Genomic DNA, 15,930 nt, shown 5'->3' on the forward strand with positions numbered 1-15,930 from the left:
GGGGGGGGGGGAGGGGGAGGGAGTAAGATGTATGTAATAGCTTCCTGCTTATTTATCATTAAAGTCCACGGGTAAGGCAGATAATAGATTCACTCGTTAAGATATGTGATGCCATGAAAACAGCTGATCATTTCACGTGATGCAAAATGATCACACAATTAATGGACATTAGAGGGTCTGATTCTCATTTACACCCAGACTGTTCTACATCACTCTTGCAGCATAAAAGGGGTGAAAATGCCCTCAATTATGCCCCAGTCTGATTTCCACTAAAATAGCTGGTACTATAGTGGAAAGACAAATTCTACAAGAAAAATACACTCTCTCCCCAGTATAGCTGAAACCAGTTCTCTACATGAAATAAAATGCATGGGCAAAATGGACTCTTTTATGACATTAGGACATTTGCTGATAAAAAAATATCTGAGAAGGAAAAAGAGCACCTCTAATAGGCATTATTACATCAGCAACATTTCCCAGGGTCATCCAGGCCTTATATACACATCATACCAAAACAGTATAAAGTAACCTTCCTATGAATTCAAATCAGGCCTAAGCTGTGCTCACTTCTACTGCAGTACATAACACCGTTTGATCCTACTAAGCTAAATTTACAAGAGAGATGCAAAAAGTAATTCTTTAGAGAAAGTGAGGTGATTTACAAGTTAATTTTTCTGACCACAATTACAGCTAGTTTTCCTCCAAACCTCAGATCACATCAAGTTCATTTCTCTACTAATCATTCTGAACTTTATTAAATGACTATGAACGGTTTCCACCAATGTACAAGGAAAGAGAGAATGTATAACATTTTGCATTCCTCATTACATACTCCATTATTTACTGAGTATGCGTTCATGTATGATCACACTGTGTTGTCAGACACACAAAATCCTGATGCAGGAAAAAGCATGTTAAAGCAATTTTAACTCATGCAACCCAATCTGCAGGGCTAGGTTCTCCACTATGCTGAGTGAATGTTCATAAACACTTGAGCAAAGTAGGTGTAAAATACTACTGTGCCTAAACAGGAGAGCTAGACTGTCCGCTGGTTCACTTCAGCATCGTCCGCCTGACTTCTGGCTTATAGTGTTCTGCATTTTCCACAGATGCAAATGACTACAGAGGAAAACAGGAAAGAAGCAAGCCTTAGATTTTACCATTCATATTTGTATTATTTCCTGGGGGAAGAAGCTCAAAATATTACAAGGAGACCCTGAAAATTAAAAGGAAAAATTAAAAAAAAAAACCCTGTTCTGTTGCCTTTTCTGAGTTACCTATATTCCACCCCAATGCAGTAGTCTTGTGTGGACATATTGATCTGCTTTGAAGTGCACTGTGGGCTGGTGCATTTCAACAGAGCCTTTAAAGCACTATAAAATGGATTTGAACAGAGACATTTGGATCCAGTAAAAAAGAATACATCATATCAATGTCAATGGAGTGTATACTTTGAATATGCATTAGGGATTGCAGTTGTATAATATACAGCATTAGCCAGCTTCCGTCTACTATTCTTAATTAATAATTGAACATACTCCATACCATAGAGTTTTGGATTTCTTTTGAGTGTTCTCCCAAATATGCATTATACTAACTTGTACTAATATATAGCATATTTCATCTTGCATGTTCCCAAAGCATTTTACAAATTTTATACACTGAGGAACAAGCTAGCGCCAGCCCTGAAATGCAGCTAATTCTGAGATGAAACATGGCAGCTTTTTAATGGCAGCAGCACAATCCAATATTAGAACAGAAAACAAAAAATGGCAGAAGGAAGCAGGCAGAAATCAAGTTTCACCACAACACCAGACAATGCCATGGATCCTTTCATGACCCACATCGCCGTAATCATATTTAACTTTAGACCCCATGTGAAGGATGACATGGTGCTTCCTAATGCATGAGTAGAGACTAGCTCAGTACTGACTCAAAAGAGCGAATTTCCAACACTCTTCTTGTAAAACCTTTAATTTGTGTTCCTGGACTCCTCTCCCTGAAGCAATGATCCAGCAACTTTTAGACTTAACTAGATGCACAACACAATAGCCACAATATAACTCTATCAGATCCTCATTTCCATGAACCATGCACTGCCCTTAAGCCACAGCTATCTTCCCACCAATCAGTTCACCTATGATGCTCTAAAGATTTTCCAGACACTACGCAGTTACAGTGCATACTCAGTAGCTGCTACTGCAATATTAATATCTTAGCCATTTTGCAATTTAAAAATTAAATATCAGAAGAGTTTACACTGCATTAAAAACCCAGGAAGAGTCAAACCTCATTCATTTGAAACAAAAGACATTTTATCATTTAGCAAATCAGATCAGGAAAATACTGAGCAAACTAGTAACCATCCTTTCTTATTCTCACCCAAATGAAAAAAGCTCATACCAATCAACTGAAGCAAAAAAGTGGTTCTTGGGAGAATTGTCAGCAGAAAGTTAGTTTTTCATCCAGGTTTTCAATCCCCTAAAAAAAAAGGTTAGTGACACAAACAACACAACTTAACATACATTAATTGAAGTTGTATAAATCACTGTAATGATAAAATGTAGACATCCCAAGAAATTTCAAGAGTATTCATTTTCAGACAGTTTATACACTTAGAAGCCATTATGACTTGAGCAATGAGGAAAACAGATACCAAAGAAAGGAAAGACATGCAACTACCTCCCTTGTAGTTTCGCAGTTAAGGTAGTGCACGTGTTTAATCAGTTCCTATGGTCTTCAATGGACTGGAGATGAATACTTCACACTGACAGCAAAATAGCAGCATGTTAAACACAGGAAAAAGAAGATGAAACAACTAGCACAGACTAAGTGATTCCATTCAATAAATCTCTTGGTGGATTCTGGACCCCACAGCAAAACTTTGTGAAGAATTTAGTGCAGAATTTCACCCAGGTATTTCTATTCCATTTCTTCTGGGAATAGTTAACTGATCACATTGATTGCCTAAGAAGAAATGGACTTTTATCTAGATTCTTTTGATTGCTCATAGAGGCATAGCACAAAGAATCCTTCTAGGACTTTGTTTGGATGGCAGTTTTTCTGGGTAGCTGGTTCTTCTATCTCACTCATCCCTCAGCCATTTTGAACAAAGTTTGAACTGCATTGAGCTGTGGGTTTGATTCTGTTTTCATCTACACAACAGTCAATCAGAAGCAACTCCACTAAACTCCATGGATTTAAACTGCTGAAAAAAGAATTAGGCCATATGACTATCACTATGAACAGTAAAAAAGTCCTGAACACCAGAACAATTTATGATAAATATTCCACATGCTAACTAAGAACAAAATGGCAGAGGACACTCTTTGCAATTACCAGCTGTATCAGAGAAGTACTGTTGATTCCTTGATCATTCCTGTATACGTTAAGTTTTCAAACCAGGTCTCATGTAGGGACTGAAGGCCCAATTCTCCTACCCGTTACATCTTGGTGTTGTTACTCCCAGTTTACATGGCTCCTGTTTGACAGGTATCAACCTGCAGCCTCAATCATATGCAGCTGGACTCTCTCATAGAAAGAGTGAGACTGCTGCTAGACTAGCAGAATAACAACACTCGTAAGCAAATCTTGTCAGATGAGGCCACATCCTCTGCTCTTTGCATCTTTTCCTATATACTTTTCTTGCACTGAAATTGATGAGAGTTTTGCACTCAGAGAGAAATGGCAGGAATGGTAATGAGGCGGTTCTCTGGAAATACATGAATTCTAGAATTCAAAACCTAATGTACTAACATACCCACCTAGTGAGAGGAGGACACCAAATATAGCACCTCATATTACATTTTCATTGCTAGCTATAAAAGGTTTCTATTCACATGTAATTATTGTCTTTCTGCTGGAATAAAATGTCAGGCATTTTAAGAAGCTGTTAGAAAAGTTGGATGGATTGAAGCACTGTTGTACTAATTAAAGTTACTTTGATCTCCAAACACTTACATTTAAAACCACTGGAAAATGAGCATTTTTGGGAAAGACTAGACTTGGCATATAGCATACCATGAAAGGCAAGTGTTGCAGGTTTTGAGAACCGTTCATTTCTTATTTTTCTTCTCATTTAAATTCACTTAGCAGAGGACCAGATGCATGGACTTCTCTTAAGCATGAGGATAGGAAACAAAAATACATGGAGCTGCTCTATGACCCCCTGAAGTAAACAGAATGATTGCCATTTATTTCCGTGAGCTTTGGATCCTGCCCTGAAGGAATATAGGAATTCATAGTACAACATTTAGAATACTGTTGATAGTATTTTTCCGTGCCAGCTCATACCGTCTGCTACAGAATCCTTTCTCAGACATAATGGGAACCTCTACACATGCATTTTACTGTGGAATAGATTAATTAGCACCCCAGTAAAGCATCACCATCTACACATGCAGCAGTATTAGGGCACAGTAAATTAATTAAATCCACAATAATATAGTACTGTTGGGGAGTACTTGACTGCACTGAAACACATATGTGGAGTTGACCACAGGAATAAATTGCACCCGGTCAGCCCAGCCAGCCAGGGGCCTGCTCCACTCTGCCTCAAATTGCTGGTGTCCCAGGAGCATGTTTAGATGCTGCACCCAGGAGCAGTTTAGTCCAGCTCAACCAGCTCCGGAGTTTATTGTGTCACATTAATTGCACGTGTAGATGCACCCAGTTAGTACCACACTTGATCAGATACTTTTGAGGAAGGTACAAAATCCCCTTAATGTAGCAGCATGCCTAGGAAAAGAGATTGTTCTAGTCTCAACGAGTTAACATTTGGTTTATCATCCTGATGTCACAATCAAATACCTCATGTGGTTACTTATAACTGGTATTTCTGTAGGATTTCAATGCATATTCGAATGCCCGGGATTTTCAGAGAGGCCACCATGTAACTAAATGGCATTTATTTATGGAACAAACCAGCTTCATGCCTGAATTCAAAACTTGTGTGTATGTTTGTTTAGTTTCTCCCCTCTTCGTACTTTGGAGCCAGGAGAGGCATGATGGAGTAGGGAGAGAGAGTGGCAGCAATCTGTACTGCCAAAATTTGTTAACTGTTAATTAACAAATTAATTGTTGATTTGTTTATTTACCAAGGCTCACTTTTTCTTTCTTTCTTTTTTTGCCTTAAGCCACACCTAAACCTTAGTGAAAACTGTGGAGGACAACGAGCTTGCAGAAGTGCAACCAAAGGCTGAATTTGGCCAGAAGGGTTCTTACAATTGATAAGGATGACTGAAAGGGAAGTTTGCAGGATTGGCAACTAGAACTTCCTCCCCTCATCATTTTGTATAATGAGCAAATATAACACAGAGCAACAAATACACGATAAACACAGAGTCCAAACCATAACATTTTAACAGTGTCACTTTGCAAAGTAGACCCACTTTGAGGGATTGATACAGCAAGGCTTACATGTAGGAAACTCCCACTGAAGGCTCCAATTCAGCAAGATGCTGAGTAATTAAATAACAATATTTATATTACAGTAAAGTCCAGGGGCAACATAGGCTTCATAAGCAATGAAGCCTGACATCCCTGGCAGAATGCAGGCAGAGACTGATGTCCAGGTACCCCATAAGAGATGAAAGATATGATGAGATAGGCCCAGAATGGCCATCAAAGGGAAAGCAAGTTGACAGTTTGGGCATGGGTGGGGGTGGAACAGGAGGTGTGAAAAGAAAAAAGATCCAGGATCTCAGAAAATGCTCTTTACCACTGTTTTCTGACTGCCTCTGTGCAGGGCACCATAGGATTTCTCAAGGCCAAAATAGAAAAGGTTGAGACACAAGATGACGAAGGTCCAACCAAAAATTTTAGCTGTGTACATGAAGAGGAAAGGCAGAAGCTTACTGACACTATGCTGAAAGAAACAGCAAGATTTAAATGTGATGATCAGAAATCAACATAAGTCAATAAAGCTACTTATGTCCTTAAAGACAGACACAAGGCTGAACATCTTGCTGAGTTAGGGCCAAAATCAATGTGAGTTTGGTGACTGAAGGTTTGCAGAATAGGCCCATTCAAAAATATTACCTGAAAGCGTTTACCACTGGTTCAACCAAATAAACCTTTGTCAGTTCACACCCAAGATTCAATACAAGTAGGTTTATATATCTCCAAAGATATTATTATACAAACTTTAGTAAAACTGCTACTCTAGTAAAACATGTTCCAAAGTATACATGATCTTTGATGTTATTTCCTGTATAGGGCCAATAAAATATAAACACAGTCAGTATCCAGTCATTGTTGTAACCCAGTATCACAAGCCATAAGCGTGGCTACTGATATTGCCTGTCTTTACCATTAGCATTAAAAAAACACCAGATACTTCATCTCTGATCTCATTTCCTTATTTACATATAGCATAAAAATTAGGATAAAATGTCATGTTCACAAAGAAGCAATGAAGCAACCTTTAAGACTGCTGACCTATCAAAATGAAATGCCTATCACATCTACTCGAAGGAGCCACAGCATGTCAGGAATACCTGCCTAAGAAGGGGTATTCAAAGAAAACAAATCATGATTAATTCAAGCCTCTTGTATTTCCCCAAGCTCAAGACCATAATGACTTATACCATTGTTAATGTTTTTGTTAAAGTAAGCATTTATATAGCAAAGTCACCAGAGATTATTCAGATGCAAGAATCTGTAAACCCAGTCTTTACTTCCGTTGAAGTCAGTGCTAAGATTCCTACCACCTTCAGTGCCAATGGTCCTATAATTATATTGGCTTTACTCATTTGGAATGAGATGCAAAGTCCTTTGAGGTCAATAAAGTTAATGAATCAAGTCTGTGAACTTCATCATATTTTAAAGTTTAAGTCTAAATTCAAAAGGCTTACAACATCGATGACAACATCTGTCACAGTGAAACTCATTTCCCACGGAATACCTTGCAGTTTGTTATTCATTATGACATTCAACCAAAGCAGGGATGAACTAACCATTCACTTCCGACACAACTGCCTCGTGGGGACAGCAGAGAAATTGGACTCCAGAAAATAACCAGACAAAATATTCCTGGGTAAGATCCTTAAAAATTTTCTTTAATTGATGCCAAGTATGAACAGATGATCAAGTGACAGAAGCAAGAAAAATTGCATAGATGAAAACTATGCACTTTAAATAGGTTAGAAACTCATCACATTAGATGTCCTGAAACTGACAAATCAAACTAGCTAGTTACCAAAAGTAAAACGAGCAGTAATGTAACAGTGAGGTACATACTTGACTCAAAGTGTACGCAGTTTGTAAACTGTGGAAATAAAGAGAGCTATCTCAGCTTAAATGGCTTGTTGCCCTGATGGTGCACTTTATATGAACACTATTCAGTTTCTATATTTAACATTGGTAATACGTGATCTTTAAAATCAGAGGTATGTCAGAAAGTCCTTATACAGTTCTACCTACAGCGGTAATTTACACATTTTCAAACCAATGCAATGAAAAGAAAAAGTGGTTTACATGTCATGGAAAGGAAAATATATATATATATAATTTTAAGAAGTTATAGGTATAAGGGTTTTTTGCTGAAGTCATAAAAATATTATTTTTACTTTTGTACAAAAGTAAAATATACATTTGATTCCAATTACATTGTAGAAATGTCATTGAAACAATAACAGTAATTAACGACTAATGCACCTGAAGGAATTTAATGCAACACATACTCACTTAGTTATCAGAGAGAACATAAAGGGAAAGGGATATATTTTTATAGCCTTGGATAATATTCACTAGACTCTGAGAACAGGTGAAATGAACAGAGCTACACAGATACAAATAGGATATTTTCAAACAATTCTGAATTAAGACCTCAGCTTCATTTTATTTCTTTAAAAAATATCAAGGTATAGTATGCCTTGATAATACAAACTGCTGGCCTTTTTTGTGTATACTTCACCTACAAGGAAGAAAAAGTTACAATACCCTGAAGTTTTATGATGGTGATAAGTACTGACACTTCTGATGAAGTTAGGATGCAGAAAGACAACATTTGCTATTCCTAAATTTAAAAAAAATCTTCACCTGACAAAACTGTTGAAATGCAGATTCCTGTTTAGGCAATTCCAAAAAAAAAGTTTGTTTTGTAGTTTCCATTCTTTATAATAATGTCGCGCAATTGCTAAAGACAGCTTGCCAATTCTACCTAGCCTCATGACTAAAAATGGTGAATCACAATTTGGAACCAATTCTGTATTTCCTATTAACCCAAAATTACCATGGAAGTCAATGGAAATATTAAGTATGGAAAAAAATTTGAAATCAGGCCCTTCCTGAGTAAGCACCTAGAATCTGTGATATAACTCTTTTCTGCTTTGTGCATGAAATAAACCCTGAATGTCATTCTGCTAAATAGAAGTAGTCAATTTAAAGTCAAAGGAAGGAAAATACATTAAGCATGTTTCTAAATAAGACTTTCCAGCCTGCTTTATTAAGCCATGTTATTTTTCCTTTTCCCCTTCCCAAAATGTGATTATTTCAATTATAACACAATGCACAGATATACATGAAAGATATTCTGCATTGCCCAAAGACTGAGATATTAAATGGTGAAACTGGCCCTCAGTGCCTTACATTTAAAACATGTTATGCTTTATATTTCTCGTGTTCCAGCTGTATCAGTGAAGCAAACACTCTGTACATTCATTTAATTAAACAATTGTCCCCTAGCCAAAACTCAAGGAGAACAAAGTTGCCATTGGTTCATTCATCTATTTATCCAATGCCATCCCTAATTAATTATACATAACTGATTTCCTAAGAAGATCCTGATCTGATCTTTGAAATCTCTCCTTGGGCAAAATTCCTACTTCAGCCAACAGGACTTTTGCTTAAGTTGGGACTGTAGAGTTGGGCACAGTCTTCTAACCTTCAAATATTTACAGATGCATTTAACTTTGTGTATAAGAATACAGTTGAAGACATGCATATTTACAAGAATGTGTGACTAGAAGTTAATTACCCTGGGTCATATTCATCCCTAACTCTGACACTAAAATCAGGGGGTTGATTTCGCCTGTATAAATCAGAAGTAAATCAACAAAGTCAAAGGAGTTGCACTAGAGGCAGCTGGGTTGAGCCAGCAAGAGCTTGTCTACAATACAGCACAGTAAGCTCTGGGGTGAATTTACAACCCATGAATTACTCCACATTAACTCCCTGTGTTGAGTGCTTCCTCCACTTTTAAAGTGGGATAAGTGGCCTTGCACTTCATGCAGGCAAGGGGCTTATCTATATGAAGTCACTAAAGATAATTAATTGGAATTAACTTTTAAAGTAGATAAGTCAAACAACTTTAAATCCCTCCATGGACACTCATATTCTGAATAGGAGTGGTCTAAATTCAAGTTAGCTTGCTTCAGTTCCAAACTGAACTAGGAGACATACAATGAAATTATTAGGAAGAAGGTTTAAAATTAGCAAAAGGAATTTTTTCATACTGCACATAATTAACTTGCAGAACTCATTACCACAGGATATTGTAGGGGCTGATCATTTCACCAGGTTCAAAAGAAGATTAGACAAATTCATACAGAATAAATCTAGGAACAGATATTAAACATTATTGTAAAAGGTTCAACCTTCAGATTAGGACTAGCTTCTAAATGCTGGAAGCTGTAGGGAGAGAGGGGCAAGGGATAGATCAGTGTGGACAGGTCATGCTTAAAAACTCTTACTCAGCATCTGCTCTTTGCCATGGTGAGAGATAAGCTACAGGGCTAGAGGGACCTGTGGCCTGACCCAGTGTGGTACTTGTGCTCTTCATGAACCTAATTAAAATTTAAAACTTCAATTCTGGATACAAGCATCACATAGGGTTTTAAACAGTAATTCACTGTCAACTCATACCATTAATTAATCTGAATGAACTTTTCTGACTGTCCCAGTGGAGAAAAGTCTTTCAGTTTTAACTGGGAGTTAGCCTGGAGTAGCTAGTGCCCACTAACCACTCTGTGCAGACAAGCCCTGCAGAGATCAGATTCATTGACTTCAGCTGAATTACACGACAGAGAAATCTGGTAGCATTTTTCTCTTTTTTTTGGTAACATTTTTCATTCCATTGGTTCTTCTAATAAGGAAGATGACTGCCCCCCCAGACCCTTCCCCCCACCACCATTTTTTAGTTGAGTTATAGTTCTCTGGCACACCATAGATTTATGATTATAATTTCAGCAACAGCTGATAATTCAGACAACTCTGACACAGCCTGGTCTCCCTAAACCACCCTATTGAACTAAGGCATCTTCCTTTCCTTTAGGAAAATGATAAATTGGCCATCAGGCCATTTTTTCCAGTCCTCTTCCACAGGAGTAAACAATCATTTTGAGCTTGAGCCATTCACCAAAAGAAATACAGTAGAAAACAAAATGTAAAAAAGAAAAATACATTTATTGGTAAGAACAGGCAGTTGTTAAGTGCACCTTCAGGCCTACAAAGACATTTCAGCACATTTAGTGCAAGGGGTAAGAGCTTTTTTGTCAAACTTGCCAGAAACACATGCCTATGCTACATGAGGTTAAATCCCTGTACTCCATACTTATTAGTTCCTTTGTAATGAACTATAAATGGGTAAGCAACATTCAGACTCCCCAAGCCACCCCACACCCTAATGATTCACCCAAGCCCCTGCCAAAAAAGAACCACTGCATGCACTTGTCTCTTTACACATGCAGAATAATCAGTCTATTAGTTAAACTAAGATGCGGACCCCCAACTGCTATAGAAACCAAGTTACCAAAGTGAGGCCTCATCTCTCGGGTGCTACTTTCTGATCATCAGTCCCACAGCACTGATTATTGCTGTTTTTAATGGAGTGCAGCATTCAAGTCAGTTTCAACATGGGAAGTTGTATCCTAGAATTCAGAGTTTGGAAAGATCAGGACCACCAGATTCTAATTTTTGGTGGGACAGGTGTGTCGTGGGGGGTGTGAACAGATAGGGGCCAGGAAAGAAGCTTGATGTCATCTACCTGGAGAACTGAATGCCCTGTTTTACCAGACATTTTGCAGCTGTTTTGAGTGGAGAGGTTCCCTCTGTCCTTGATCACTTTCCCATCATTAAAGATTCACAGATGCCAAACAAGCGAGAAGTCAAGTCTTTCTGTAAACCCAGCAGGTTGGGCTTGTGCGTTAACTGCAGAGTGAATTTTTTTAGACCATAAATGTCTCACTATATACATATATATAGATAGATAGATATAAGATGGGAGTGGGGGAAAGGGGTCTGTACAGTGTGGAAGGGAGAGGGGTTTCGACAGCAGATGGCCACATGCTAAGTGCATAATGAAGATTCTCAACTTGGTCCTTTAGAAAAATAAAGATTAGTGCCTACGTTGGTCAGGATGGAAAGCTGTCGTCTTCCAGGACCTAGCGGTCAAGGCTTGCATATTGCAGAAGATGCCTTCTCCCAGCAGTGCTTCCTTCCACAGATCAGGGTGGGAGCAGGGAAAGGAGGTGGGACTGAATGGGAAAGGATTCCTTGAAGGACCTGTATTGGATTTAAGATCTGAAAGGTTCCAGAGGGATTGTGGGGGAAGGGAGGAAGGAAGGGGTAGATGCTCAACTGGGAAATGGGGAGCCTCTCTCTCACCTACCTCTTGGGAAGTCCAAGAGAAAAAAATGTGCAGCCCTCCAGTCTGGTTGCCTGCCTGGTGGATGCTGCAGTAAGTGATGGTCTTTAGTTCCTCATGTTCTGCCATTCTGGGGCAGGCTGCCCAAGAGCCATCTCGGGGGAAGGAAAGGCAAAAACGATGAGGGCAGCAATGTCTATAAACCATCTGGGGAAATTCTGAGTCTTGCATAAACACGATTGTGACTTATTTGGCAGAGGCAAAACGCTGAGCCCCGCAGCATTGCGCTGCCAAGGGAAGGAAGGTGTCCATGGGCGCTGGTGGTCATTGCCCTCCTCTTCTCTGTCTGTCTGTCTGTCTCTCTCTCTCACACACACACACACACACACACACACACACACACACACACACTTGCTCTCTTTCTGCATGCCATGCCTGGGAGCACCATGGAACAATCCTGATTGTGTGGTGGTATCTTGCCCCTTCCTTCACTACATCTGATTGGCTCTATTCGTGGAGGCACTTTCAGCAAATCAGTGGATAAAGGATAAAAAGGCACTAAGCAACTACCTAAATCATCTGTTGAGTCTCTTCAGTGAGTTCTAGAGAAGTACAAAAGTCTATAGAGCTCAAATCATGATGGCAAAAGAAAACCAGCCGCTGCAATTTGGATGCATACGATAGATACATTTCATTTACATTCAGAGAATGCACCAAAAGACATGCATCGGCACCTCTGCAGCTAGGAAGGATAGTGCTTCTTAGGTGTTGTTATATATAACTTGACTTCTTAATTTTCCTTATAGTTTTCCCTCTAAGGGATGGGATATGTTCCTTTCTGACCACGCCTGGAGAGAAGCCAACACATTTCCCTGAACGATGCAGGAAAAGCATCAGATCTCTCTAGTCAGTCCCTTTGTGCCCTCAATCTAACAAGCGCTTTTTAAAAAATATTCTTATTATTACTGAATTCATGCATTAATTAATTCAAGTTACACCTTAATCAAGTAGGCCATAATGCTGAATATTTGAACATGCTTTGATCTCCAAAAGTTATTGTTCCCATTTGACTAACATATGCACTTAAATACAGTACTTTAAATTACTAATCAAATATTTAATAAATTAAGGAGTGCACTTTTGGTGAATGCAAATCAAAAATAAAAGAAAGAAAGAAAGAAAGAAAACAAAAAAGAAAACAAAAAACAAAAAGGACTATATTTAGAAAATTCGGTTCAAACGAAAGCTTATCCCCTATTGTCTGAGGAAACTTTTCAGGCATGCGATTACAAAATAAATAGTATCAAATTCAAACATGCATATATTAAACTCCATTGTGCTCTCTTGCAACACAGGGTGAAAAGTTTTGCATCCAGTTCTGGAGGGCAGGGGAGATAAAGGGAGAAAAGTGTGTTTAACCATCTGCAGTTAAGAAAACTTAGCAGCATTGCAGATGTTTTGTCCATTATTTTCCTTATAGAATAATAATTTGTCTGCATTAAGGGTACAAACAGCCAAAACACTGGGCTTAAGTTTATTCATAATAAGGTGCTGTGTGGATCTGTAGAGCAGAACTACATAATTCCTCGCAAAGGAGGATGGGAAATATACACTTCTTGAGCAAAATAGCAGCAGATGCTTGCTGCATGTCTCTACTGAACATTTTATCGGATGTACTTTTTTGGATGCATTGTGCAGTTTTGCAGAAATTTTGTTTTTTACTGGAATCCATGCATGTCACTAAAAACTGTCTTTTGCTGTAAAAATAATTTAAATGAACAAAAAAAAAAGTTAGGAAAAAAAGTTGAGGTTTAGAAGCATATGACTTACAACTAGACTAGTTCAAATTATTATCATTGTTAACCAGTTGGAAAATACCATTTGTAAAAGAAACAAAACATTATCTCTTTCATGGATCCTGAAAGCTTCTTTATCGCTGAGCAAAAATTCGCAATGCAACAATGCATTTACGAGGTAAATAAAGCATTCAAAGACTATTAGTAAAGCATCTACAAAGTGTGACCATGTCACTTAAAGTCTTCAAGCTGTGAGTGGGGTTTATTTTTTGTTTTGTTTTATTTTTGCTTTTTTTTTACACATCAGTCAGCAGCTTGTTTTTATTAACGCAGTTTTGGTTGGCTACGGTGCAGTTGCCAGTTCTGAGATTAGCCTCTCTAAAATTGTCTATGCTATTATTCATATCCTCTTCGATTTCCATGTACTCAGATTTGCTGATTGTGGAAGAACTACGGCAACTGAGATCACTGTCAGATGCTAAATTGGGGGAGCTAACGTGAAGTAACTGAGCCTGTTCTTCCCCTTCTGTTTCTCGGTGGTAGAAGTAGTTGAAGTTGGATACGATGACAGGTACAGGCAGGGCAATTGTCAGCACACCAGCGATGGCACACAAGGAGCCTACGATTTTGCCTCCAATTGTCACAGGGTACATGTCACCATAGCCCACAGTGGTCATGGATACCACTGCCCACCAGAAAGCATCGGGGATACTTGAGAAATGAGAGTCAGGTTCTTCAGCCTCAGCAAAAAACACCGCGCTGGAGAACAAGATCACCCCAATGAAGAGGAAGAAGATTAGTAAACCTAGCTCTCTCATACTGGCTTTGAGGGTCTGTCCCAAAATCTGGAGGCCCTTAGAATGCCGGGAGAGTTTGAAGATTCTAAAGACTCTTACCAGTCTGATGACTCGCAGAATAGCCAGAGAGGTGGCCTGCTCCCCCTTTTGGGTTCCTTCTTGTTCAGCCATCTCAGTTCCCAGGGTGATGAAGTAGGGGATGATGGCCACTATGTCAATGAAGTTCATGATGTTCTTGAAGAACTCAGCTTTACTCGGACAAGCAAAGAAGCGCACCACCAGCTCGAAGGAAAACCAGATGATGCACAAGGTCTCCACGATGAAGAAGGGGTCGGTGAAAATGTTGGACTTGTAGATCACGGTGGTGTTGTCAATGCGGTGCAGGGTCCCTGTGAAGTCTTTGTCCTCCTTCAGATCCGGTAAAGTCTCTAGACAGAAGATCACTATGGAGATGAGGATCACCATGACAGAGATTATTGCAATGACCCTGGCTGGCCCGGAGCTCTCTGGATACTCAAAGAGGAGCCACACTTGGCGCTGGTATTCCTTCTCGGGCAAGGGTCTCTCCTCCTCCTTGATGAACCCTTCATCCTCCCGGAACTTCTCCATGGCTTCCTCACCCAGCTCGTAGAACTTGATCTCCTCAGAGAACATATCTAGAGGCACGTTGACCGGCCTGCGGAGCCGGCCTCCAGACTGGTAGTAATAGAGGATAGCATCAAAGCTAGGCCGGTTGCGGTCAAAGAAGTACTCATTGCGCAAGGGGTCGAAATACCGCATGCGCTTTTTGGGATTGCCCAGCAGCGTGTTGGGAAACTGGGCTAGGGTCTTCAGTTGGGTCTCAAAGCGCAACCCAGCAATGTTTATCACAACCCGCTCACAGCACTCATGGTCGTCATGGGCACCTGGTTGGTAGCTGTCTTGGGGGTGGCCAGGCAGGGCAGAGGTCTCATCCACGTTGTCTCCAGCCATGACAGTCATGGTGGCACAAGTGATGGTGGGGAGGTGTGCGAGGGTTAGAGGAACACCCTGGAGGCGGTGGGAGGGAGACAGGGGTCTGAGGCAGAGAGCGCCAAGGCAAGGGAGGGAAACCTCAGAAAGCCTAGAGGTGGATGGCGGAGCTGGGATTGAGGGCTCTAGTGGGGGGGCAGAAACCAAGGATCAGGGAGGGAGAACCTTGGAGAGGGAAGGGAAAGATGGATGAGGGGAAGGATGAGGGGAAAGGGGGATGAGGGGGAGAAATACAGAGTGGGCAGAGGGGAGGGAAGGGCGAGGGGTCCCTGCCACACACCCCAGGCCGAGCTCCCCTCCCCAGCCCTTGCCTTTGGCCTTTAACTCGACGCTGCTCCTCCGCTCCCCGCCTCCACCATGGCTGCGGCCGGCACTGAGTTGCCACCAAAAGCAAGACACCAAGGGAGGCCGGGATGTGCCGACTCAGCACTTTCCACTGCCTCTCTCCGCGGCCCCCTCCTGCTCAGGCTCCGGCTCCGGCTCCCGCTCCTCCTCTTCGGCTGCGTGTGTGCGCGGTGCTGGGGAAGGGGCAAAGCTCGCTCCGGGGCAGGCGGCGGAGGCTGCAGGGGAGGGGAAAAGTCCATAAAAACACACAGGCGACGCGCTCAGGGGCAGCAAGGAGCATCGCGCTGTGTGCGCGTCGCGTCCCCCGGCACTGAGGGGAAGGGGGCGGCTGAGGAGAGCCCCAGCGCCCACTGGAGCCTCCTGGGGCTCGGCTGCTGGCCGGGCCACGAGCCTCCCT

General features: G+C 40.7%; 1 protein-coding gene across 2 annotated transcripts; it reads right to left on the bottom strand.

The window, feature by feature from the left end:
• Positions 1 to 7,509: 7,509 nt before the first annotated feature.
• Positions 7,510 to 15,370, bottom strand: LOC109296563 (potassium voltage-gated channel subfamily A member 1). 2 transcript variants are annotated; one of them, XM_019516006.1, is made up of 2 exons: positions 14,277 to 15,370; positions 7,510 to 11,739 (listed from the first exon to the last, which is right to left on the bottom strand). In XM_019516006.1, the coding sequence occupies exons 1-2, from the start codon at positions 15,156 to 15,158 to the stop codon at positions 11,692 to 11,694; spliced, it is 930 nt and encodes a 309-aa protein (XP_019371551.1). In that variant the 5' UTR covers positions 15,159 to 15,370; the 3' UTR covers positions 7,510 to 11,691. The 2 variants fall into 2 exon arrangements, with proteins under 2 accessions (XP_019371551.1, XP_019371550.1); XM_019516005.1 differs by lacking the exon at positions 7,510 to 11,739 and having other exon boundaries at positions 12,788 to 15,370.
• Between the last annotated feature and the right edge of the window lie 560 nt (positions 15,371 to 15,930).

The sequence above is a fragment of the Gavialis gangeticus genome, unplaced genomic scaffold, assembly GCF_001723915.1.
Source record: "Gavialis gangeticus isolate Ggan-Ray unplaced genomic scaffold, GavGan_comp1, whole genome shotgun sequence".
NCBI classification, from domain to species: domain Eukaryota; kingdom Metazoa; phylum Chordata; order Crocodylia; family Gavialidae; genus Gavialis; species Gavialis gangeticus.

Excerpts from the sequence above, each read along its gene's own strand:
- LOC109296563 (XM_019516005.1), bottom strand. The coding sequence starts at position 15,158 with ATGACTGTCATGGCTGGAGACAACGTGGATGAGACCTCTGCCCTGCCT.